Here is a 27627-nt window from a genome sequence, read left to right on the forward strand (position 1 = left end):
AAATTCAGAAACTGAACTTTCAAGGAAACATGAGGTTAGTCAGCTGGTCACATTACTTCCCCTAACTTTCCGAGTTTCCATTAAAGCTCCTTTCAACCACAGTGTAAAAATATCTGAATTTCTTAAAAGGAATAAAATAGGAATTGAGTGATCAGTCAAGGGTCAGTAAATTTTCCAAGTCTAAAGAACTGAGCTCTCCATACACAGAAGGGTATGTATATTACTAGTTCGGTGTTAAATGTGTATCAAACATTCTCACATATTAAGGAGCAGGGTGCCCCCCAAAAAATGAGTGGAGAATTTTTAAAAGCCTCATCCTTTGCTGAAAGTGGTAAGCATATGGTTCTGAGAAACAGAAAGGTAGAAAAGACAAGAAAGATGTATGAACCTAAAAATTAAGAGAATTAGTTTTTTGGTGTGGCAAATTTTGGCAAAAGGCTGCTGGCCAGATTTAAAGGGAGGCAGAGGATTATAAGAAAATACATTAGGACTCCTTCAAGCACCAAGCTAGCCACCACCAAGCACGGCTGCACAGATTATGAACTGGGCAATGTCTGTTTTCAGTGCTCTGGCTAGCTCAGTGACTAATCCCTCACACTAATCCCTGAGCCCCTGGCGCCACCAACTCCTCCAGCCTCCACCTGGGAGTCACAATCCTCAAGCCTGCTCCTCCCTGAGCCCTGATTCCACAATCCTGTTGTGCTACACTCGCCCTTGACAGCACCACCCAGGTTCCCCTCTCTGTCAGGATGCTGCCTTTCCTGCCTCCCGCAACCGCTGCAGCAGGGCAGCTTATAGAAAAAACAAAGGCCTCGTGAGTCAGTTCTCACGACTCCCACTAACAGGTCGGAGGACAACATAATCTCTCACCTGACAACTCCCTGGACTGCACTGGCTCTCCAGTTTTCTCTTCGCGCTCAGAGTTACGCCGAGTACCGTTCTTAGGAATCCAGACTTCCTGGAGTTCTAGACTGTCTTCCTCATCATCACTCTCTGAATCATGAACAGTAATTGGGGTTGGTTTCACTACACGCTGAAGACCACTGGGTCCTAAAACAAAAAGCACAGGCCTAATAGTTACTTTTTGCCCAAGAAAGGCTCTCACTGAAAGCACTGTTTCCAGGAACCCAGGCTGGCAGAGGTGCCTTGGCTCTATGTAGACTCCCTTAGCACTCATTTCAATGGACTATACGCTTGGATGAGATACTGTAACAGCACTTTGACTCTACAGCATTATGAAACTTCAGGTATGATTAATATGCCAACCGACATTACACATTTCTAAAGGAAAACAGAAACAGGCTACACGGCACCCCCTTCAACACCTTCACTATTCTGAAGTCTCAAATCGTGCTAATACAATCAAAATGACAGGCAGGAGAATCATTTAAAAAATGGGCTGTTTTCCCAATTTTGCAAATGTACAAAAGAGGGCAAAGGAAATGTAGGTGAACCTCTAACACCCATGGGACTGGTGAGCACTCTGCATCTGTTAACCAAGGACAGGTCCATCTCATTGAACGAGCGGATGTGTTCCTGAAAGGCTACACAAATGCTACAGTTTGGTTACTTCAGTGTTTATATTTATGTACAAAATGTTCTATCTGCTTGCCAGGACATACTGTAAACCCTTAGCTTGACCAAACCTACTCTCTCTGGACAGTGACTGATATTCACTCCACCAATAAAATGTAGGCTCCAAGGAACCCCACCTATCTTTTTCCTGTTACATTCTACTATACCTAGCAAAGAGCAGGCATACAGCGTTTGTTGAGGAAGTGACTGCATCTGTAAGACACTTAAAACAGGGGTAAAGCTATTTTCCACCCAAAGACAAGGCAGCCTTCCAATAGACCAGGAGTAAGATAAACTGAATTCTAATCTTGCTTCTGTCCCTTGCTCACTAGCTGAGTGGGCTTGAGCAAAACATCCAAGCGTTTGAAAGGATGTTAGTTTCCCTACCTATAACACAATGGTCTGTATTAGGTAATCTTTAAGGGCCCATGACTCCATGGCCAGTCATAAGTCACCCAATGGCAAAAGGAGATTCTGTCTTGGTCTGTTTACTAAACCAGAACAACTTCTCCACTGCTTGCTGTCCTCACCAAAATGAAGCGACAGGACAAGCAAAGTATTTAATCAGGTCATTTTCCCATCAACAACTTGAGAGCTTTCTTTCTCTGCACTCACACACATGTGCATGCATGCCAATAAAGAGTTATCAGTTACAAAAAGTCAAAAGCAAACTTTAATAAAATATACACACATGCAGCCAGGGGAACATCAACATAACACAACCCTCAATAATAAGTAGCATAAAGCATATCATTAACTGTTCTTAGTCCAGCCAGGCCCTACTTTTCAGAATCATCAAAGTGGCAAGTCACACGATTACCTGCTTGCTCCTCGTCAACGTCCACAGGAATCACTGCCTGACTGTGAGCTGGAGTCTCGTGTCCACTCTCAGCCACCACCTCTCCATCTTCTTGTACCATGTCTTCCATCTCATTCAATGCTTAAACAAAATAAACGGTCAAAGTCAAACCAGAAGAGGTCTAAAAAAGCCACAATGTAGCCAAAACTGGGGTACCCCTGAGAAATTAACAGCCCCATGATTGTAAGACCAATTATGGAAAAATAGCATGTAACTTGTGCTTCACTATGTCAACATTAACAAGATATATGCAATTACTCGGCAGGGGAAGAAATCACAGATGGGAAAGGAGCACGGAGTAGAGAAAGCCCATCCCTGGAAGCTGGAAGCAGGGACAGAGGCACAAGTTGAGTGGAAGCACCGTGTTCATTCCTGAAGATGCTACCAGGGACAGCTGTAAGAGACAACTATTTGTCTCCCCTAAGCCGTTTGCCTTAAAGTAGTAAGAGCCACCTCCTGGAAGACCTCAGAATCATCTTATCGGCAATGAGTTTCATAGCACCTGTTGGCTAACCCAGGATGTGCTGAGCAGGCAAGCTCCAATTGTTTCTTCTCCTATTCTCTAAAAGACTATCATTTTTGGCCAGTGTGTGGCAAGGATTACTAACAAATGCACAAAGTACATTTTTAACATTTTAATATTACTCAAATATTTTTTGTGTCAAAGTCTTCACTACAGTTATTAGTGTCTATCACTAAATAGAAATGTGTCATTTTATTTACATTTCCCAGGAGATAAGCACAGTGTGCAATTTCAGACTGGTAAGTTTCAATCCATTTACTAAATAAATACTAAAGCTTCAGTCAGTCAATTTACTAGTGTTAAAATAAAACAGTCACTTTTTCAAGAGGACCATAAATAAAAGAACTCCTGGCTTTGCCAGCTTCTTGTAAGATTACATCCAAAGCCATCAAGGCAGGATTCAAGGCACACCACCCAGTGCCCCAGCGCCCTGTGCCCGTGTGCTCAACCTCAGGTTGCATCAGGACAATGCTGACACGGCCTACATTCGAGGCTCGGCCACACCCCAGGGAGCAGCGCACGGCTGCCTGGGGCACCACTAAATCCTCGGTGCCCAGGGGAGTGCGATAAACACTGTTGAGAAGTCAGCCATCCAACCCTGTGAGTGAAATGAAGAAAAAAAAAAACAGCAAAAGAAAAAGAGATCCTGTTCCTGAAAGAATGGAGGCAAGCCAAGTTAATGCAAGAGGATGAAGTTAAATACAACAGGGTAATAAAGAGTGGGCAGCTCTGCCTGATTCCAGGGCCAGTCCAAAACTAAGTAAAGGTCTTCGTGTGAAAGTTTTAACATTCTACATTAAGGAAAGTCAGCATGTCAATACAAATTTTTAACTAATTTTTAAAATAGTGTTAAATTTGCACCTGGACTGGAAGCATCGATGTTAGTCATTTTAACTAACACTGACTCTCGGTCATCCTTTTTATTCTGAATCCCTGTACCACTTTTTTTTCTTATTTCGTTTCTCTTATTTGAATTCTTTCTACTCATGGTTTTGACCACAAGTAACAAAGCCTTTCTCCAGCTTATTTAAAAGAATCAATACAGCTGATATGTATATAGCAATACACACAAATGTATACACTGTCAACCTGGAAGAGACTCATGGAACCTAACATTTTATACTAATCTTCATTTCTCCACAAATGCTGCCATCACCTTTGGTATTCTTAGACTTCCTTTTGTTGAAGCCGTTTAATTCTTCAATCTTGGCTTTTATGTGGCTCATTGCTTTGTTTCTCAGCCTTTCACAGCATCTGAAGCTCTTATTTAACAATACTATACCTTCAGTATTTGTTTAAATGCAGGTCTCTAATCAACTAAAAGCTTCTGTTTCCATGTTAGCAGAGTGGACTTCCACTGTTCTCTCCTAAACCAGACACGGTGTTCTTGCACATGTCTAATCCCTGCTGCACCAGTAAGTCGTTTCACAGTGAAAGGCATTCTCCAGGATGTACTGAGAAGCCTATGACCAAGTAACTTTCCAGCGGATTCTATAATCTGTCCATTCCATCAGCTTCAACCACACAACAACACCTGGGTTCACAGGGTCTGGGCACTTCTGTGCTACATCTACTGTCACAGTATCCCATGGATGGTCTATGTTCTCTGAAGTCCATTTCCTTATGGAGCCAGTGACCAGTATGACGGCACTCAGGGGCTACAAGGCAAAAGAGATAATACCTGACCTGACCTCACTCTCCCTCTTTAACCCCTAGAACCTTCTGTGTAATTTTTTTTGAAGGGCGGGGAGAGTGTGAGGGGAGAGATTTAGCTGTAGGTTTGAGTGCCTAAGAGTACTCATGTAGAAATAAAAACCGTGAAGCTAGATTATTACTGTAGTGTTTCAATAAGTAGGAAGATGAAGTCTGGCAAAAACGGTTTAGAATTCTTAGCATATAGTTGGTATGAAAACCACGATATGGAATGAGCTCATGTAGAAAAACCAGTGAGATCAAGAAGAAATGTGAAATAGAGGGTGTGGTACAATCAAAGACCACTGAACAGGTATGTCCAAGGATCTAGCAAGAGAACCAGGAAAATGGTTTCAGAGATGCCAAGTTTCGAAACTATCTTAGGAAGGTAGATATGGGCATCAATGACAAATGCTGCTGAGATGTCAAAGAAGATGAAATTGGAGAAATGACCACTGGCTTCTATAAGAGTCACTGTTGACTTTGTTGAGAACCAAAATCGAGAGTTCCATAGCGAACGTGAGAGGTGAAAAAGTGAAGGCAGTGCTCACAGACGATTCCTAGACAAGGGCCTGCACCCTTGAGAGTGACTCTACAGGAAATCATGCTCCGCATACAGTACATTTTCATTATAAGAGCAGTTCCAGACCACCAGGGCTCCCAGTTCTCATTAATTACTGTGCCCACAAGAATGGGTAAATGAGCAGAAGACAGATGGCTAGAAGAGATTCCTTCTCTAGGTCTTATGGGTCTAGCAGAAGCAGACAATTTGGTGAGGAAATAATGTCACTCTCTTCACACTCATCAACAGAGGGACTGATGAAACTACCTATGAAACACATGGGTTAGCACATAGCAGGTGCTCAGTCAATATTGAAGAACTGGATAATTCTTTAAGAACTGGATAGTTACATAAGTGAAATTCCATAGGCTTTTACTAGTTTATGTAATTAATTTGCTGATGGTTGTAAAGGACTTAATGATGAAAGGTAAGTGAAAGATGCCTAACACAATGTCTACCACATCATTGGTATTCTTTTCTTCAGCTCTGGGAATGTCCAAAAATGGTCTCCATACTCAAACTCAATACTCCTGTCTACTGGTAAGGAGATGTTCTTTTGCCCAAATCCTCAAAGTAAAATCTCAGTTAAGCTAGGCCTCTGAGGCTCAGTGTACCCTAATTCCCACGGGTTTTATGAGTCCTACCCATTCGATAAGCACCCTTAAAGATTCTGTGGCAAGAGGCATTGCATGGACAAGTCTGAAACAAGCAAACAGGCAAATTTCATCCACCCCTTCATTTACCTTATCAACTTGAACCCCAATGTGTCAAGTGACAAAATGAAGCTGGGGGGTGGGGACAAAACAGAATCAGAGAAATATGATCCAAAGTAAAAATCATTTCTGTCTGGAGCTCACAAAAGATCTGGGTTACCGTCGGCTGCAAACTGCTGCTCTCCTGGTTGTAGATCTTGCCGGAAGTCATTCTCCTCATCTGAGTCATCTGGATGATGGTGATTGTTGTCGTGGATGTTGGCGTTATTTTGAGCATTGTTATCGTTGTCGTTGTTGGAGTTCTGGTTGCTGACGAGAGCCGAGGACACCCCAATTCCCGTGCCTGCACTCAGACCTACTCGAGCACAGCCCTAAGGCAAGACAAAACCACATGCTTAAACCCTTTGCTTCATTCTCTACATGAGAGTATTTATACAGCACTTTATTTATGTAATGCTTTTACATATGTACACAGGACTTCATTTAAGGCTCACAACACTTCGAGCAAGAGAATTTGTTACTCAGCTTGATTTACAGATGAGATGCACAGTGGGAGGAGAGCTACCTAATGGCACAGGACCAGGTAAGTGGTGCCACTGGACCATGAACCCCACTATCCTGACCCCAAATCCTGAGCTTCCCCCACTCTATTGCACTGCTTCAACAGTGAGGATGCAACCACTAAGGGCTGACAACAGAGAACATCGTGAGTTGATGCATTAAGTTTTTATTACAGTGAGAATATAAGTTTTATTTGTTAAGCAGTTTTAAAATAACATTTTGTTCAACTAGGCAATCTCAAATTTCACAGGACATACATCTAAATTAAACAATAGCAGCAAAGTAAACCACTTCCAAATAAATTCCTAATCCTTATTTATATTTTGGGTTCCCGATTAAACCTCCCAATTAATTAGTCCAAGTAATAATTTGTCTTAGCTCAAATTTCCACCTTTGCTCTCTTACCTTACCTTCAGTTTAGAGCTGATACAGTTTTCCTTACTTTTTTCCCCTTTTCTCTAGAGACCCCTTAATACTCATTTATAAGGAAAAGAGGCCATGCAAGCATTATTATAACCTTTATGCCTTCACTGCACTGACAGTAGAGTCCCATTATAACATTGTAAAGGCAAGTTATTAAAGAGAAAAATATCACTTTTGTTTTCTCCCTTGGGTACCAAATAAATAAACAAAAGCTCTCTCAAATGTGATTTACTTTGGGTGGTTCCCGAAACATCTGGTCCAGTGAAATAAACTCCAGGCTGGGCAACAACTCAATAAACTGGCCGAAGGAGTCCAGCTTCAAAGCATGACACCTCACTAAGTTGATATCAACCAATCGAGTCCATCTTGAGTGGTCTGTTGATGAAATGCCAGAGAGAATTTAAGTAATACTTTTTCCACTACTAATGAATTTTGCTATAGGTCACAAGGACTTTCAAATCCTGTAACTTTTCTCATGCTCTCTAAAACTAGCTGACTGTAAACTATGATGTTTGTTACCTAATTTCATTGTGAGAGCTAGATAGCTTGTAACCAATCTGCCTTTATTTAAATGTGATTCACTCAACAAACTACATACTTATTCAACAGTAGGACACTACTTAAAGAACTATGGGTGCATTCACTTAATAGAACATTATACAGCTATTAATAGAATGGAGAACTAAAGATGCTTGCTGATATGGAAAGCTCTAAAAATATTCTTACTATAAAAGACAAGCTATAGGACAGTGTATAGACATAGCAGGATCCTTTTGTACATATACATCATTTTAAATGCTATACATGTATAGGCCACAATATGCACAAAAGAATCTGTCCAGAAGAAGATACAAGAAACTGTTGATGGTGGTTACCTTTGAGAAGAGGAGACTTTCATTTTGTACCTTTCTGTACTGTTTGATATTATCAAGTGCATGTATTACTTTTAGTTATTTTAAGTGTTAACAGGAGTTCTGAGTGATGGGATTATAGGCCATTTTTTGTTTTCTTCTTTATACTCTTCTGTATTGAAGAAAACAAACAAATCAAAAACCCAATAAATGTTATTTTTTTAAGTGATCTATCTATATGCCCCCTACAGCCTAAAGTTTGTATTTCCCAGTAACTTCTTGGTACAGCTGGGCCAGGGATGTTTCAATTCTGGGGGTAAGATATGGTCATTCTAATGAGGGGTCGATCTCAGCAGAGGCCCAGAGCCCATAAACAGACCTGGAGACGAGACTGTGAGCAGCTACAACATCTCTAGGAGGTGACTCACAGCAGATGAGGCTGTTCTGCAAGTGCCAGGGAGGGGGTGTGGTGTGGTTAAAGAGGACATCACAATGCAAATTCTTTAGTTCTGAATTTCTTTAAAGGTTTGTGGATTCAGGTTTTAAGACCTTTAAAGAAACAAATTGTACTACTTATTCTCTTAGGGAGAAAAATGAACTTTATCAATAATGAAAAATACCACGGGGGGGGGGTGGTATCTCAAATAGCCTAGAATTTTAAGGTGAAAAATTTAAATACAAGTTAATGTTTAATATGTCATGTAATTTATATATTGATATATATACACACACATACCCATTTTGTCCTTGTCCTTTCAGATAATGTGTCATTTGAAAGGTAACTCAGAGAAAACAAGTATAATATCCCAAGCAACAATTTCTAACCTTCATTGTATGTGCCTGGCCCAAAAAGTTTACATAAAGATCAGGGCACTTGAATCCATAACCTGGACAGTGCAAATTTCTAGGTAGGCATGTCAGGAGTTCAAAGAAGCACTGAATATACTTCCAAATAGATTATCAAAGGTTCCCAGAACTTGTATGAACGATCATGTACATTATCTACATTTTATATTAGGAATGCTACTCACAGCACAGACAGAGATATATATTATCTTGATATAAAATACAGCCACACTGAAGACCACAGTACCTGAGATCCAATTGTATGGATTATGCAGATGGGGGCAATTGTAAATTGCCAAATATTTGATACAGGAAAAAACTTCATTGACTGCCTTCATCCCTATATCAGTGATAATGCCAGGGTTTTCTACCACATCAGCCAAACCATACTTCACCAGATCCGCATTAGCCATTCTGCCTAGAAAGAGAAATACATTTTTTTTTAATTAAAAAAAAGGAAGGTTAAGTGTCATGGGGCATTTCCAATTCTTTATCTAACATCTACTATGATCACTCTTTGAGATCATTCTGTGTCATTCTGGTACATTTTCTGGTTAGGTATACTGTATAAACACTAACATTTATTTTGCAAAGTGAGAATTTATATTAAAAGTTAAGGAGCAGCTAATAGAAAAAAATTACTTCCAAATGTTTAGAAAAGGCAAAAAAGAAAGCCAAATTAAAGCAAAACTGAGGGATATCTTGTATTAATGCATGCTTATGGTGAAGTTTGAGTTTTATCTTTAAAAAGGAAAATAATACCTTAAAAGGTAGCTGCTCTCTCACAGTGTAAGGACCATGTGTTTGGAGCTGGGTGTGGCTGCATGTACAGAAGAGTAAACTTGGGGAATTCAGATTCATTTTTAGAGCTCATTGTGTTAGTTAGCAAATCTGTATCCATCCCGAGAAAATGGACTGCTAACTCAGGCACGCCCGCTTTCCCTGCCACTGGGCTATAGTGCCTCCTGTCTGGTCACAGACGAGGGGGTGTGTATAAGCAAAAGAGGTCCCTCCATTCTAGTTCATGCCATTGTTAATCATACCTCATTCCTGGTCCTCTATATCATCGCTTCTCCCATCTACCTGCCCTTTCTTTACCATGCAGAATGGTCCACTTGACTATGAACAATTTGAAGAAAAAAAAGGAACTATGTCTAGTTCACATCTATGTCTTCAATGTCCAGCATAGGACTAGGGATACAGAATTCAAGCATCTCTCAGTCTTTGTAACCAACCGATGAAAGCACAGAGAAAGCCAACTGCTCTGGTGAAGTCACCTTGCACGTTACAGGGATTTATAACTTTAGTTTGGAACACGTTTAAAACAACCAACCCACTCCAAACACTTCCAATTCCACTTTCCATATAGTTCATGGTCTGTCTCCTGTAGTCCCCCTTTTGTGTATTTACTGGTAGTTTTTTGCAAATTTCACCTTAACCCATCTTTTACAATTTAACTGAGCAATTTTCTTCAACACCTGGTAAGAAGTTTTTTCTTGCCCTTTGGACTCAAAACTTACTTTCTCCCTCTGGCCAGGTAAATCTTGGGCCTGCCCTGTTCCGTAAGTGCTACCTGCATAAAGGCTGCAGCCTAACATGAGAAATCCACGTCCTTCACTCAGTGCTTTGGGACAACCACTGTGTTTCTGCTCTTGGGGTCTCCTGATTACCACACTCCCTCAAAACTCTGAGGACATCACTAAGGACTCATTTTTCTTTTTAATTCAGCCCATAGGTATGCTAGATTTTTACATTCAGTAAACACCACGGAATGTTATCTAAATATGAGATTGTAATAATAGAAGTCCATGTTTTCTCATTTGTTAGTTTTACCTTCATTTAACAAATCAGAAAACATGGACTAAAGAAGTAACTGGCCGAGGTCCCATGATTCATCATAGGAAGGCCTCAGAGCCACCTCTCTCCATCTCTCCAAAACTTCAGCCCTAAACACTACTCTGTATTGCTTCTGGTTTTCAGTGAGTGTTACCACCTTTGCATGCAGCTCTGTGATCACAAGGCTAGGTGAACAAAGAACCCCTCTCTCAGTACTCTTAGTACGTGTAAGTACTAAGTGACCCTTGGGTCACTTTTCTCGTATCCCTAATACACAGCGCCTGCTTTTCGGACGTCCATTTCTCTATTTGAGCACTATCACTTCTACCATAAATGTATAAGGAACAAAGGTGATGCTTCATTTATATTTTGCCAGACCCTGTGTAACAAAAAAAGTGACTCGAGTTTTACCAGGGACCACCTGGAGAGCTGCTTCGAAATCTAAATTACTGAGAAGGATGACATTAAGTGAAAGAGTGTGGCCTGGGGCCTCTCGTTCCTCTCTAGATAGTCTCTTAGAGGCACCCGGATCCTCTTCTGATACTGAGAATCCTGGGCTATGCTTGGAGAAGCAGAGGAGTGCACTTATATGAGAAAAAATGATGAACTGCAGCACATGTGAAGAAAAGAACAGCTTACAGAACGGTCAAAGCTAAGAGACTATTAAGTATAAAAGAGTTATTCAGCAAGTACAAGGTAACAGTAGTCAAGGGTAACATGTTTTTCTCTGTAAAACATGTGATGAGGGGAAGAAGCACAACAGGGAAATATCTGGCTATAAAGGTGACCCTCAAAGACAATCTTTCCCTGGGCCTAAATGTGGCCACCTTAAATACACAAAATTTGTAATTTTAAGCTTTTGAGAATAAAATACAAAATTATAGAAAGACCAATTACCAAGCTAATAATTTTAAGTTACTATATAGATAATGTAGAAGGACAGAGAATGCGGGCAACCTCATCAAAACCAAAAAAAGCCTGACACAAAACACAGCAGGCACTAGAGCACCTTTCCTCACAACGTTGATGAGATGCCGTAGGAACTTGAACTTCACTCTTTCTGCATCGATGAGCCTAGGGTGAAACTGGTTTCATGATACAAACACTGTTTTCACTGAAGTTCCAAGAATTTATTAAGAACTTTATGGAAGGACTTTCTGTACACTGATTTTATATGAAATTACTATAGTAGTTTAGCATTTTAAAGCTATGTTGGTGAAAGGCTGATCTTTGTCGAAGCCATATAGATTAAAAGTGATTGCTGTGTAAACTGGCTGATTAAATTTTTTAAAATCCTTCACCTGTATAAATGAAAACTACAACTAAAACAAAGTAAAACTCCCACTATATTACATACGTTAGAAATGAAAAAGGACAACAGCTGTGTTGTTGGGCCTGGACTGTCCTGACCAGAGGAGTAAGCCTTCTCTGCTCTTTGACAGCGCAAATTAGATCCGCAGGAAAAAAACCCACCTGGAATGATAGCGACAGGTGAAGAAAAGACTTCCTGTAAACTACACAGGGAAGAAACTAGTTCTTGCAAAAATAAAAACATGCCGGTACTCTTGCATGTATGACTAACGTCATGTTTGAACTGACATGCACTGAAACCCAAAGGGTGAGGTCCCCATTGTGAATACAGTCCAAAAAAGGCTGTGAACAAGCCTTCCAACAGCAATCATCATTAAATGAATACTGACCATTATGTGCTCACACTATCTGGGAAATCCAGAAGCCCCAGCGGGCTTATTATGGAAATGAAGAACATGGGCAGGGAATGGGACCTCATCTGAGAGGACCATCAAAAGCTTCAAGAAGTGTGGTAGGTCAAATTCAACAAATGGAACCAAGGATGACATTCTGTGAAAAAAATGAAGCAGAATGGGAAAGAAACGTGTGCAGTAGTGGAGACAATATCAAATGTAGGTAAAGGTTTTTAGGGGGAGGGCATTCTGATAATCACTGTATTTCCTATAACATGCTAAAATCAACAGCAATATTGAAAAAAATACTGACACTACAAGCTTAAATTAGTAATTTCTTTTTTAAGAAGCGAGAGCACCTAAGATTTTAAGTTGTTATATTCAGGATAATACGGAACATCCCAGTTCAGGCTTCTACTTGTCAAGAAAGTTTCCTACAGCAATCCTAAGGAATAAAAGAAGGTATAAGTCTTACTCTGCAGCAAAAACTCATCTACATATCCCAGATGAAGGGTTTCAAACTGGGGGAACTCCAACTCTGCCATCTTCAGGGCAGAAAAGACGCCATCTTTGGTGAGAGAAGGCTGGATCCGAACTTCATGTAACCTATGAACAAAGAAATACATACTGCAGTAAAATAAAAGCAACCAGAATCAAAGGTTCTTCCTAATGTAAGGCTCTGAAAGAAGTTTACCTTACTGAAGTGTCAAATGCAAACAACTTTTCTCCCCTCCATTAAAAAATATCAGAGATGTTTCCTTTAAAGGGGCATTCTGCAAAGTGTGGGCACATCTTAGGTGGTGCACTGAAGTTCTATTAAATAACAATGAATTACACCATAAGAATCGTATATCCTTTCCAGTGCTTTCTTAAACCTCATTAAGTCTAGGTAAGAATCTGCAGCTGGTATTTTTCTCACATCTTTTCTATGCTAGCTGTTAAGACCATTTGAACAAAGTACAGTTCTACAGTAGGTTACAAAAACTACTTACTCAAACTTAGAAAACAGTTTTGTTCTATTTATAATTCTTAATATTCTACCGATGAAACAACTCTTTTTTAATAAACTGAAAAACAGTTAATTCAAAGTAAATAAAACATTAAAGTAAAAGTAGAGGTAGACTTCTTAATAACATAGGAAATAATAAAGGTGGCAGAGAATAATATAAAAATGTATTAAAAATATAAAGGTGTTACAAGGTTAGAACCTGAAAAGGCTGGTTTTAAAAAATGTTCTTCAACGGCAAATAACTCCAACGGCAAATAATAAACTTATCTGGAAGGCCGTCGCAGCTGAGACAAGGCTCCCCGAGAGGGCCGCGGGCACCAGTGGGCCTGCTGACTTGGGCTGCACGCAGGCACTTCCCCACGGCTGGCTGCTTTTTTCTCTAACGACACCACTGCCTGTCAGAGCTTTTAGGATCTGAAGAGGAGCTGAACTGGTCACCCGTTATAGCTTAAAACTACCACTAAGTGACAACCATGCTGCTATTTAAACAACTCCTGTGTACTTTAAATCTGAATGAAGCATGATATAGCACTTCACACATACATATTCCCCCCAAATTTTTGTAAAACAGGAAAAAAATTATCATTCTAAAACAAAAGATACAGGTGAGGAGGAAACATACCTACGAGCAGCAGTGATGATGAGGTAACCTAGGTCTACTTCAAGAGCATTTTTGCAAGCCCCCAAAACAATGGTGTGCAAATTTCTAAAACCACCTAAAGGAGAAGAGGAACAAGACAAAAGACATTTCATTTGACCACAGTAATTTTATTAAAGCATTTATTCACACTTTAGAAAATTATCTGTTTAAAAATAAATCTAAGTTTACTTTTCCATTTAAATTAATATCTCAAGATCAACTGTGACTGCCAATCATCTCCTAAAAGGAAAACAGATATTGTCATTCTGAACAGACATTCTGATGGTGTGTGAAAATCAGTCCAAATTATTTAGATTATTAGGTAAGAATTTCCAGAAAGCCAGAGCTCACAAGAGAATTGTAAACAAGGGATCCTTACACTTTCTGGCTAAAGTATGAACCTCCAATGTATTTATAAGGAATAAGATCAGCATGACTTTAACTTCAACTGGTTTTGTTCCATGTTTTTGAAACTAGTACAAAATACAGAGGATAAAGTACACAAATTATCCATGTATATAGCTCATGAATTTTCACAAAAGACTGATTTGTTCTGAACTTCTACAAATAAGTTCACATCATATGTACGCTTTTCTGTCTAGCTTCTTTTACTCGACATTTTGTCTATGAAATTCATCCACACTGCCGCCTACAGCTGGTTTGTTCATTCTCCTTGTCACACAGTATTCCACTGCAAGACTGTGTGACATTTTAATTTTCCATGCTATTGCTGGAAATTGGATATTGCAATCCGATGCAAGGGTTGTTTCTATTTTGGGGTATTTATGAACAATGCTACTATAAACAATCTTGAACACTCCCTGATAAACATATATATGTGTGCATTTCTGTTGGGTTTCAAGCATTATTATCATTATTACTGTTAATAATAATACCTGTTACCAATGGTACTTGATTTTTCATTTATACTTTGAATATCCAAAGTTAGATTGTTAGCTCTCAACTATTAATTATCTAACTAGCTAAATGTCTTGGTATTTTCATTTCAATGAAATGATTAACATGGAGAACATTTTATTTGAAATATAATTAAGAGATCTAGAGAATAAAATGTTTTTTTTCTTTTAAAAGCCATCATCTAATGGACAGATCTATATCCAAGTGATAAACATGAAAACATGTTACTAATATCTGAATTCTTTCATAGGTCTAAAGTATCCAAGTCAAAAAACATCGCTTAATACCAAAGTACATTAGACATTCCTATTAACATTTCTCAGAAACATTCCAAATATAACAGATATGTTATTAACTAAGTAAAAAGTATTAACAAGCTGGAAAACATGCTTTACAATTATTTTAAGAAGGTTTAACACTGTTAAAACAAAAATGAATGCCAGCCTGTGCTCATGGTTACTTATTCTCCATGAAATACACCAGACAGAACGTGCCAACACTAACAAGCAGCTTCTTTTGAAAAGACTCAAAAGAGAAGTAAATAAAAGCTGGCTGGTTTTTAAAAATCTATTTTTAAAATATTTAGTAACTAGCCCTGGCTGGTGTGGTTCAGTGGATTGAGTGCTGGCCTGCTAATCAAAGGCTCGCTGGTTCGATTCCCAGTCAGGGCACAGGCCTGGGTTGTGGGCCAGGTGCCTAGTAGGGGGTGCAAGAGAGGCAACCACACATTGATGTCCCTCTTTTTCTCCCTCTCTTCCATTTTCTAAAAATAAATAAATGAAACCTTTAAAATTCTTTTTTAATAAAATAAAATATTTAGTAACTAAAGAAAATTACCTGATCTCCAGCTGTCTTCCACTACATGCTGGATAAGACCTCCAAGGAAAGGAACTCGAACCATTTCTAAATGTTCCAAGTTTCGGGCAGAGGCCAAGCCTGTTACTAAAGGGACGTATTTCAAGGAATTTGTGGGACCTGGGGAAAGGGAAAACAAAATTCAATCAAATGATATAAACTGCCTTAAAATTTTTTTTCACATTAGAAGCTGAAACAACTTAAATTGTTTGGGAAATGGCAGCCAAGTAGTTGACTCTCTCCCATTTATACTTGTTAGAATGAAAGCATTGCCCTGCTCACTGTATACTTATTTAGCATAAGGGTTTATCAGTAACATGGGAGAGGCGCATTTAGTATTTTTTTAAAATAAATTCCCTGAAGTCTTAACAGTTTTGAGCTCAAAATAATGAAGGGAGAAAAGGCTAAGTTGAACATTTAATGCTTCATTCAAGTACCACAGCTCAGTCATTTAAACATCTCTCTATGTAATGAGTGTTGTATTGAGTGTACAGAAGTTCACAACAGATGGTCCTACCAAAGAACCTGTGACTGACATGGAGACAAAACTAATGTGAAAAATTATAAAAATATAAAAAGGCAGAACATATCAACTACAAAAACAGTATCTTCCATGTCACATGAAAAAGAAAAAAGAGAGGAAGGGAAGTGGAAAGAGGCAGAACTGAAGGACATCTACAAGTGGAGAGGAGGAAGGAAGCAGGTCACTCGGGACAAAACAATACAGAGAGTATAAGGAGAAACACTCCAGTGAAAGGCGTTTGGTTGTAGACAGTGCATAGGCAAACCTGACTACAGAAGAAGGTGTGGCTTGGAAAAGAGGCAGAAACAAAACTATCAGGAAGGTCCCTGGTTATTGTTAACTTTAAAGCAGAATAGTTCAAAGCCGACACTCTTGGGAAATGGAGACACGGGAGGTTTCTGACTAGGAAACTAGCATCATAGTGTTTTATGCTTTCAAGTAAATAGATTAGATCAGACAACTTTTACACACAGAATGATTAGGGGATCAGAGACAAATAATGCAAACAGAAATATATTAAAACAGTCCTACAAAAAGTTAAAAGTGCTGAAGTGCCTAGAAATATGTAGAGACATACTGACGCCTTTTTTCCTTATGGGTCAGACACAAATCATGCATCTACTGTCTTTAAAACAAAAAGTATGTATATTTATCTTCACGAGGGGAATAAGTTATAAAACATACAGTAGTGGCAAAATATAATTTCATTTATGAATGCAGCTGTGGAGTTTGCTTTAGGGTATTTTTAGAATAGCATATGTATTTCCACCATAACGAAGACCCATTACCTGCACAGTTCCTCATGACGAAAGTCCGTAAACTGATGCAAAGAAAGTCTTTGAATGGCTGTGGTTTAGTGAGTCTTACCCACTTCATATAAAGATGCCTTAGCATTGGAATACAAGGAATTTCAGGAACATTCACCCCTAAAACATATTCCAAAAAAGAACAAGCAAGAAAATCACCAGGAAACTCTGTATTCCGTGTCTAAATGCAAGAGTGTATTTTTGAATTTGATAATGTATCCTTCGGGGATATTTTTATCAGAATTACCCAATTAAAGTCTATCAAATTTGACCTGTTTAAAACAGTATCATAAAGAAAAATAGAAACAAACCATAAACAGACTAGTACCTTGTTATTTCTTTAGAAAAAGCATACGGGAAGATAGGATTTAAAAAGTATTTCTTCCCTGGCTAGTGTGGCACAGTGGACTGAGCACCAGCCTGCAAACAAAAGGGTTGCTGGTTTCATTCCCAGTCAGGGCACATGCCTGGGTTGCGGGCCAGGTCCCTAGTAGGGGGTGCACAGGAAGCAACCACACACTGATGTTTCTCTTCCCTTCTCCCACCCTTTCCCTTTGTCTAAAAATAAGTAAAATCTTTTTTAAAAAGTATGTCTATATTTTATACACGTAAGTCTTTCTCATAACTCTACAACCCTTTCCGGATATATCTGCCCTGTGGATGTAAGATGAAAACAGGTACTGAACACAAAATTAAGAAGATGCAGAAACAATACACACAGTTACTATCTCACTACCAAGGCCCACTACCCCGTCGATGAGAAGACTGAATTTCTCAGCACAGAGGCAGGCTGGCTGGCTTTAAATATCGTGATCTCTGAGTGACATCCAGAGATGGAGATTAACGCTCTTTCTATAAATACCTGAGCTGTGAGGGTTTGTGAATGTGGTAGGAGCCTGTCACCATGATGCTGAGAAAGTAACCTGCCTGTCTTCTTCCTTATTCTCGATTGGTATAGAACATTAGAAAATATTTAGACAGAGAATGCACACTGTGCCCGCTGCAAATAAGGTGATTTAAAAAAAAGACCATCTCCTCATTTCTCAGGGAAACAGAGAAGTGGTAGAGTTTTCCACTGGCTCTGAGTTGAAGAACACAGGGGAACCTTCTGCTTGGAGAAGACATAAGTGAACTAAGAACTATAATAAGGATTCTTATTATATTAAAAAAAATTATTACGCCCTGGCTGGTGTGGCTCAGTGGATTGAGCGCGGGCCTGCAAACCAAAGGATTGTGGTTCAATTCCCAGTCAGGGCATATGCCTGGGTTGCAGGCCAGTTCCCAGCAGGGGATGCATGAGAGGCAACCATGCACTGATATTTCTCTCCCTCTCTCCTTCCCTTCCCCTCTAAAGATAAATAAATAAAATCTTTAAAAAGAAATAAAAAAGCTCAATTTCCTAAAAAAAAAATTACTAAAAAATCCTTATAGTGAGGATATTTTTTTATTATGCAATGTGCTAGGGTTGAGCTGTATTATAAAGTAGTCACTAGCTACATGTGGCTAGTGGATAAATTAACATAAAACATTCAGTGCCTCTGTTTCACCACCCAAAAAGGGTACCATATGGCAGAGTACAAAGAGAGTACACTGCTGCCATCACAGAAAGTTACACTGGAGGGCTCTGTTCCAGAGGGCAGAGCCAGGACCAAAGGATGAATATCAGGAAATCGTGGCAGGATCTGACTCATTGAAAAAACAAACAAATAAAAAACCCACAACAACTTTCAAAACTACTCCCACTGTCTTTGAAAAGGGAATAAGTTGTTTATAAAGCAGTATTTCTCCCATTCTCCACCTGGGGCTCTTTAATGGGGTATTTTTATACAAGTCTCATAGGCATATCTTTTGCCATCACCAATCAACAACGCCATTTCTAAAATTATCCTTATTTCCTTTCAGTGAATATTCAGTTATATGGCATTTCAAGGAACCACAAGTGACCTGGCAAAGAGTACTCACCAACTAAATGTAAAGTTTGAATTTTTGCTCCTATAGGAATTTTCAGTTTATTTTCAGGAGGAATTGGAAATGCTCCATTACGATTCCGAAATTTCCCCAAAATATGAACATGTGGCATATATGTCCAAATGGATTCTACCAACTCCAAATGAGAAGTCTCCACACCCTAGAATGTAATGCCAAAGCAAGAATAAGAAAGGCTTTTAATTTAGCATCAAAGCTTCTACTTCTGTACCATAAAATATTTAACATGCAATGGAACTTAAAAGTTTGCTATGGGTGAAATTTGCCTGTGAGTGAACAAGTGTTATCATTCTTTTGATTTATTTCATCAATGAGTTGATGTCAAACATTCAGCTAGACGCACTCACCACTAAGTTTGGGCATGCCTGCAAAGCCTCCAGAACACCTGGAATGCTAAAAGCTTCATGGCCCCGTACCCTTCGCCTCTCAAGATATCTAGGGTGAAGGCCATAGAGTTGTTCAACATCTGGCATCTTCTTCAATAGTGTCAGAAAACTGGAATCTGTGAAACCTGAGAAGTTCAAAGATATTTAGTGCCAAGTTCATTTTTGTTTGTCAACATTTCCTAGTCACTTTTGTCCTCCCCAAAAGGTACTCTCTGGTCCATAAAACCTCAAAGGCTCTGTGGAGCAGCCCACTGAAAAAATGAGTAAGATGTGATCTTCATCTTCAGAAAGCTCAGTTTTAACCTCAATCTGTCCCAACCCAGATTCTCTTAGTCTGACCATTTCCTAGTAACTGCTCCATCCTGTGTTTAACTATTGTTCCCCAGACATCTTGAACCAGCGATTTTCAAAATTTTCATCTCATGCCATATGTAAACTAACTACTAAAATTCTGTAGCATGACAAAAAATAGGTATAATTCTTGATTTACAAAAAAATGAATAATAACAGTAATGACCTATACTGTTTGGCTCCAAAATGACCTTTAAAAAGTCATTTTTATATGCCTATATAAGAATTTCTGGTACAAAGAATTAACAGATGCAGCCTTATTATGTGACATGACCAATAAGATGCAAATCTATTATATGACCTATGTTTATGGTTCAAAACAGGGTATTCACACCTGACAGCTGTTTGTTGTGTTGGCTGATGCCTTTTTTAAAATTTGACCATTGAAAAGGAAAGAGGTATGTGCCACTGACTAAACAGTCAGGTATTGTTCACTTAAAAATTTGGGGGGAGGTACAGCAGTTGCAAATTGCTATTTTAGATAATTAATTCTTTTGGAAAAGACAGATGGATGCAAGTTAGTGCCTAAGAAAACATAAGTGATGCACCCTTTGAGGATGCTCCACTAACAGACATCTGTTCGTCTATTCATCTATTCATGCTCCCTAGTGGGGACCAGCCACCTGGGAACAGAAGGAGGCAGTTTACTCCTGTAGCAGAAGTGCCGGTGAGGTAAGGCGGGAGAAAAGTCTCATACAGATGACACTTTATTATCTGGGTGTTTTGTTTTTTAATGTAGTCTGTCGGAAAGCCAACTGCTCACTAATGACAAATAAAAATATTAGCTCTCAATAAAAACGAAGCCACAAATCACTAAGTCTTACATACTCAAGTTTTTAAAAGTTGTACCATTTGTACAGGGCTAATCTAGATGATATGTTAACTTTAGAATCATAAAACTAAAGAGTAAGAAGGGACCTGAGAAATGACTTGGTCTCTCTAATTATAACAGCTTGTATTATTATTCTGTATTGTAACCGTTACTGACTGAGCCATTCAATGGGTTAATTAACCATTTTACATTTGTTCTCATCTATTACCACAACCCAATGAATAAGGATATCATCCCATCCACCAATGTAAAAAAAAAACCCAAAACAAAACAAAAAAAACCCAGCTTGAAAGAGTTTAAAAGCTACCAAGTGACAGAGCCCAAATTCAAAACTAAGTCTGACCACTGCCAATGTCCAATCTCTTCTGTTGTACATTACACATTGCCTTGCACTAAATGTGGATAAAGTCTCACCTTCTTTAGAGAAATGGTATGAGAATCCAAAGAGATCACATATGAAAACCATAATGTACTATCAATATATAAATACCTTAGCATGACTATGTAAAGAATCAGGGTTTAAACTCCAAAGAATAGGCCAGGATGGGATTAGTAAGTAGTAAGAGTTTATTCTAGGCTAGAGACTGCTTTGACTCTCTTTTAATATTCACTGCAGGGTTGGGAAGCCTTGGGCTCACAGGCATTTATCACAGTCTGAAAGAAGCCAGCAATGTCCATACAAATTCTTCTAAAACTGTACCCACTGGGAGCTCTCCTCTGCTGCTGCTGCTTTACGCCTTGCACTGATCCCATCTCCAGAACTCCTGCTGGCCTAACCTCCATGAAAGCCAATAAAATGTAAGGAATACCAGTCATCTTCACACTGCCCTACTTTTTTTCTTTTCTGCAGTAAATTATGACTCTCCAGAATAAGATGCATCCTCTTCCCTTAGGATGGTTTCTTTCAAGTATTTAAAGACAAGGTTTGCCTTCTCCCAAGCTAAGTTCTAGTCTCAATTATCTGGTTCGCATAAGGGCATACACTGTTAACCAACTATGGCCAACTGACACGAGTTGCCAGTTAATGGAAGACACTCTTGAAAGGATATAGTACCCCAAGCTGTGCAATATGCCAGCATTCCAGAGGTAGTCTGTCCTGTTCCGCATATAGGACAATGCAGAACAATGATCTCCTCAGCCCTTCGCATTCAGTAAAGTTCCCTGTGCCCAGCCCCATCACATTTTCAAAATATCAGGATCTGGATATTTTGAAAGGTGGTTAAAAAAGACATGCAATGAAACATGATTAAATAAGGCATTTAAAGTTGCCAAACAACAGTAACCAAACAGCATTAATTAATGGGCTGATGTTAACTGGAAGAAAAAAAAAAAAAAAAGCCTGATTGGCCCTTAACTTTGATTCTTCCCTTTCAGCTATGTTCTGTTTAACTGAAATCATCAACTTTCTTCCTTTACAGTCTCTTTATCTGAGGTCCGTTTGTTGTGGAAAAGCTACTAACTTTGAGTTCTTTACCTGCAAGGCCAATACCTTATTTGAAAATATCCAAGACCTAGTATAGGCCTTTTAAAAGTGCTTAAGAAATTCAAGTTCCAAAAGTGGCCTACTAGAGCAGCTTTAGAAAAACTGGTCTAGTTTACCTGATAGTTTAGAATATCTGTTTAACCAGAGGGTGCCATCAAGAGGTACAGGAAAACTATGAAAACCTGCATTGTAAAACAAAGGACACTTTGTCTAACATGGTCGACATACACGTAGTTAATAAAAGTCTCAACAATATTCTCTAATTATGTATCTGTGGAACGGGCTGATATAGTTCCTGAAGAGAATAAGAAATGAAAATGACAGATGATTAAAATGGTAATATATCAGGCAAAATGTATTTTACCAAACTTACCCAACCTAAATAATTCACATAAAAATCCTGCCTCTTTACCTATAAGGTGATTCCAATTGCCTAGCTCAAGACAAGTAACATTTGATGATAAGTAACCTTTGATGGAAACATTATTGATAATTTCCAGTAGAAAACTTCATGTACACGTTAAATCTACTTACCGCTCGGCATATATTCCCACCACCGCCCTGCACAGAGATCCACAACCCTCACAACTCTCAGATACAGGGTCACTGCTTCCTTTAGCTTCCGGGAAAGACATTCCATACACATGATATCCTGCAGAGGGAGGTACCTTTGTGAGAGAAAGAAACTCAAATTTATCAAGTGGCTAAGTACTTCCTCTCCCTGATGGGTTATTTTTCCTTCTTCCATTCTCCTACTCCTCAAATGAAATAAGACCTTAGGAATAATCACAGGGTTTTAAGATCAACATGCATTTATGGTTTTGTACTAAAAATAGCTAAGTCAGTAAATACTCAAGTATCTAAATAAAGTATTGCACTTCCTCCATAGGGCATTTGATAGAACCTGCCTTTCTCAAGTTTTTAAGGACAAAGAAAATTTTTTTAAAAAGGAAGAAAGAAAGCTCATTGCATTTCAAAGCCAGATGATAAGGGAACACAAGGACGATCAGAGTACTGATCAATCTGAGGTGGCCAATTTTATTTCACAGCTTTCACTGAATCCATCTGTAGTGGCTAAAAATCTACTCTGCTCCCTCAACACCACCCCCTGCAGAAGCTCTACTATTTGCTTCATCAGTAGACATGTCTACTAGGTTTGTAGTAGGTCATTTTTTTCCCTAGATCTTTCACCTTTTAGATCACATACTTGGATAAAAGTACTGCATAAGCGTTAACTGAGAACACTTCATCTGAACAGCAATTTCCTCTTTCCAATCTCCCATTATTTTTCCTTCCTGAAACTTTTCAAGTAACTTCTACTTTTGTTCTGTTTCCAGTAATACCAATATATATATATTTTAAAGATCAGAATATCTCATTCTCTTCCTCATCCCCCCAATGCATAACAAGATTAACTTTTTAAAAAAGAGCTGCCCTTTACTGAGCTGGTATCCTGTCACAGACGGAAGTCACTGTTTCACAACTTTACAAGGTGCCTCCTACACAGCCCTCCCCTTCTCTGCTGGGCAGTGTGCCCTGCCCCTCTGGCTATCAGCTGACTTTAGCAAACAGGTCCCAGCAAAGGCTTTCTGCTGTTTCTAGTTGGCCCCCTAGTTGAATTCTTCAACATCCCTCATTGATTCCCTTAACCCTACCACACCACTCTAAACAGTCCCTTCATTAAATTATCTTCAAATTCCAGCTGAGTGTATCTTGTGTCCTGTTAGAACCCTCACTGATAAAGTAGGTGCTTTGATTTTTCTATTTTGCAAGTGGTGAAACAGGCTCAGAAAAGGTGACCCGCAAAAAGTCCACAGCTAGGGAAGAGGAAGAAAGAGATGTCCACACCACTGGGTCTGAGTCTAATTTGTAAAAATTAAACTCATTCTAAAAGAAAAGTCCAAGTATACCTGCTGAATATTTCTCGATTCTGTCTTTTTCCTACCCCAGCTCCTGTCTCTTCCCTTTTAAAACTTTTTAAATAAAAAGAATCAAATCAAATTAATTTCTCTATTTAAAAAATGTATTATTGCTAAGTTAATTTATAGTCTCTATAAGTTAAATATAAGTAGGATAATTTTTAGAAACTATACAACTACATATTTTATGAACAATGAAAAATACTCAATTTTTTCTAAATCAAGTTTTGCCTCTAAAATATTTCCCCCAAATCACTGTTGTCCAAACTATTTGCCTTAGTTATACTCCCTGTAAGTACAAATAGTTCAGTAATCATGTGAAGTTATGTCACATTTGCCCTTAGAAAAAGAAAAGTTAACTTTCCCTTCATAGATACATAGTAAGTAGGTTTGAGTTCAAAAGGCAGATCAAATATATTTCAGTAAATCTGTTTGACACAGCACACACAGCAAGGCTTAGGTTTCCTTTAAGGAAACCATGGTTTGTCTTGGTTCATGAAAACATGCTAAATAGTTATCAAAAAACTAATATATGGGTCCTCAGATAAAAACTCAAGAAGCCTAAGAAATACATCTTTTTTTAGAATAAACAGCTCATACCAAATTCAAGTATTCAGCTTAGTTCACAGTTCTTTATATTTTGCCAATTTGCTGCATGATTTTTTGCACTGGAACTCAAGTAACATCCTTCTGCTTGACTGCCTTACATCTGAACACTTTGTGTGAACTGCAAAATATTATCTGATCTACTCTCAATTTTAAAAATGGTCCATTTTGTTCAGAGTATGTCCTCCTGTCACTCAGCAAACATCTAACACATGTGCCTGGGAAGTTTTGACTGTGACTTCTTCTGGAATTTTAATAGCTTTATTGTCTAGTTTATTGATGGATTTAGAGTTTAGTTGTCAGATATGAGATAAGAACATGCTTTTATTATTTTCTCCAAATGGTTTTCAGGTTGTAACATCATCACTGAGTAAGCCATTGTTTTACCTCACTGATGAAAATACCAAATTTATCATAAACTGAGTCTTTGTATTTGAATACATATATTTGTATTCAAATACATTTGAATCCACATATGTCGCCTGCACATGGAGTTTGTCTGTTTTATCCCACTGTCTGGATATCTTTTTCAATTACAGATCTTTAATTACTGTGTATTTTAGAATATATTTAAGGATCTGGTAGGGTTAGACTTTTTCCAAAAAATTTTGGCTATTCTAGTAGACTTCTTTCTGTAAGATGAACTTTGGTACCATTTTGTTATGTTTAAGAAAAAAATCTGTTATTTTAATTGGGCCTCCTATTCCCAGACAGAACTGAACTAACAAAAACTGCACCATGTCACAGAATAACAAACTGAAGAAAATAAAGACTACTGCACATTTATATTAGAGAAGAAAAACAAAGTGAAATAAAGCAGCCACGGTTCCCTAAAGGAACTCTACTTTTCAAACACTTTTTAATTTGCAAATATAATACTTTTTAAAACTTTGAAACATTTCTAAGAAGTTCATATGAAAATTTCCCCTATTAAATAATCTAAAATAACGGAAAATCCAGATGCTTACTAAAGTTAATTGCATTAAGAGAAAAACTGGAAGCAATTCAGATTTCAGAAAATAAGGGCAAAGATAAATATCATGTTATATGATTAAAATGGTAATTATGAAGACCATGTAGCTATATGAAAAAAGGTAGAATGTAATCATAATTATTAATACCAAGCATTTAAGGCATGCGGTGTGTTACGTGCTTTAAAAGCATGACCTCAGTGAACCCTTCTTATAACACCTTTGTACCTATTACTGGTCCACAGCTAGTTAATGAGAGGCTAGGATTCGAACTCAGGTCCTCACATCCAGAGACAAAATATACTATGATCTGTTTACTGAATGAATGGATAATGATTGAAAGAATAGAGCGGGGGAGCCTAGAAAGTCATGTTTTCTTTTCTTTCTTTTTTTTGGCGGGGAGGGGGGGGGTGTTGTTTAACTATTGTTATAAAGTGGTTTGGACAAAAATATAATTAAAAAAAGGTTTTGAAAAATGTTACCACAAAACAACTTTCATATGTGTCCAGCATATGGTGGTGATGAGTATCATTTCACAAAACCTTGGTTTCAATCACATACTATCTGTCTACCGAGCAAAAATGTGTTTCTCTTGCCCTGGCTGGTGTAGCTCAGTGGATCGAGCGCAGGTCTGCGAACCAGAGGATCGCGGTTTGATTCCCAGTCAGGGCACATGCCTGGGTTGCGGGCCAGTTCCCTGCAGGCCAATTCCCAGCAGGAACGCACTAGAGGCAACCATACATTGATGTTTCTATCCTTCTCTCCTTACCCTCTAAAGATAAATAAAATCTTAAAAAAAAATTTAAAGAAAAATGTGTTTCTCACTGTATAGGCTACAGTAAAAAAAGTCTGAAACACTGCCTTATGTACACACAGTACCATAATAATAAAATTCAACAAATCTTCCCGTCAATAAAAATTCCAAGAAGCCTAGAATGTTAACACAGCCTAGAGAATGGCTGTCCAACAGAGAACTTTCTACAACAAAAGAAATAATCTTACCTAAAAATATGGCAAAGCACTTCATGTGAAAGTTGATTCATATAGTCCTTCGTTTCATCTGATACTGTTTCCTCTGTGATGTCATTATTCATGAGACATGTTTTAACACTTTTCTTTCGAGGGCCCATTGCTGTGTTATCTCCAGTATCAAAGAGCAAATCTCCCCTCTTGGTTACTTGAGGTCAAAGTACCTGAAAGCAAGCAGAGAACAGAGTAGACTAAAGCAGCAAACCAGAGGCAGAAATTATCCCTACAAAGCCTAGATAAAACAACATTTATTTTACAATACACACAGACAATATAGTACAGACCACATTCAAATTAATAAAAATAATTACACAAATGACACAGAACATCATTTTCTGAAGGGCAGTAGAAAATATAAAACTGAATTATTTAAAATGAGCAAAACTCCGAGGAATTGGGAGTACTGGACTGTCATTTGTGCTCCTAGCTAACTCACTCAGTTTCACCAAGCACCCATTTCTTCATATGTAAGATCCCTCTCTTCCCAGTCACTTGATTGCTCTTCCCATCAGTTTCACTACAATACTGCTCTTGCACCTACTCCTACTGGCTCTCAGGCGTCTGTCGGCCTTCACTGGGCTACTGCAATGGCTTTCTAAGTGGGGTCCACCACTGTATTGCCAGGGCCTGGAACAAAGCCTGCCATACAGTAAGCCTGCAATATATAATTTGCTGAATCTTTAAAAAAAATATTTTTTAAAGATTTTATTTATTTATTTTTAGAGAGGCTGGTAGAGGAGAAAGAGAGGGAGAGAAACATCCATGTGTGGTTAGGCACCCCTCACTGGGGACCTGGCCTGCAACCCAGGCATCCTGACTGGGAATGGAACTGGCGACCTTTTGGTTCACAGCCCACATTCAATCCACTGAGCTATGCCAGCCAGGGCTAGACTTATCTTTTTAAAACATTCCTCTGATTGCACACTAAGTGAAAAGAGCAAGATGTTGAATTTTCATAAAAGAAAAAGGGCAAATATGTTTATGTTTGCATGGGGTATTTTTGGAAGGATTGATGATGAAATATTAACAGTGGTTACCTTTGGGGAGTAAGAACAAAGGTTTAGAAAAGTAGGAAACAAGTTTACTTTTCATATTCTTCCCCATTGTCTGAAAATTTTACATTGGTTGTGTATATATCTTAAAAAACAAACAATAACCAAATCAGCTTA

The 27627-nt window shown here is 38.5% G+C and overlaps 1 protein-coding gene across 3 annotated transcripts in view; it reads right to left on the minus strand.

The window, feature by feature from the left end:
* The window catches only part of FBXO38 (F-box protein 38), a 46996-nt gene that overhangs the window by 13711 nt on the left and 5658 nt on the right, over positions 1-27627 (minus strand). For all 3 annotated transcript variants that reach the window (XM_037161865.2, XM_037161864.2, XM_037161862.2), the window contains exons 2-14: positions 26432-26622; positions 22468-22601; positions 19229-19392; positions 18858-19023; positions 16878-17015; positions 15549-15686; positions 13776-13869; positions 12620-12750; positions 8853-9023; positions 7141-7283; positions 6085-6295; positions 2396-2515; positions 871-1050 (exon numbers count right to left, since the gene is read on the minus strand). In XM_037161865.2, the coding sequence (XP_037017760.2) occupies positions 871-1050; positions 2396-2515; positions 6085-6295; positions 7141-7283; positions 8853-9023; positions 12620-12750; positions 13776-13869; positions 15549-15686; positions 16878-17015; positions 18858-19023; positions 19229-19392; positions 22468-22601; positions 26432-26559 (1918 nt within the window). In that variant the 5' untranslated portion in view covers positions 26560-26622. The remainder of the gene's footprint in view (positions 1-870; positions 1051-2395; positions 2516-6084; positions 6296-7140; positions 7284-8852; positions 9024-12619; positions 12751-13775; positions 13870-15548; positions 15687-16877; positions 17016-18857; positions 19024-19228; positions 19393-22467; positions 22602-26431; positions 26623-27627) is intronic.

This window comes from Artibeus jamaicensis, unplaced genomic scaffold (genome assembly GCF_021234435.1).
Source record: "Artibeus jamaicensis isolate MK-2021 breed Jamaican fruit bat unplaced genomic scaffold, CSHL_Jam_final contig_432, whole genome shotgun sequence".
Taxonomy (NCBI): domain Eukaryota; kingdom Metazoa; phylum Chordata; class Mammalia; order Chiroptera; family Phyllostomidae; genus Artibeus; species Artibeus jamaicensis.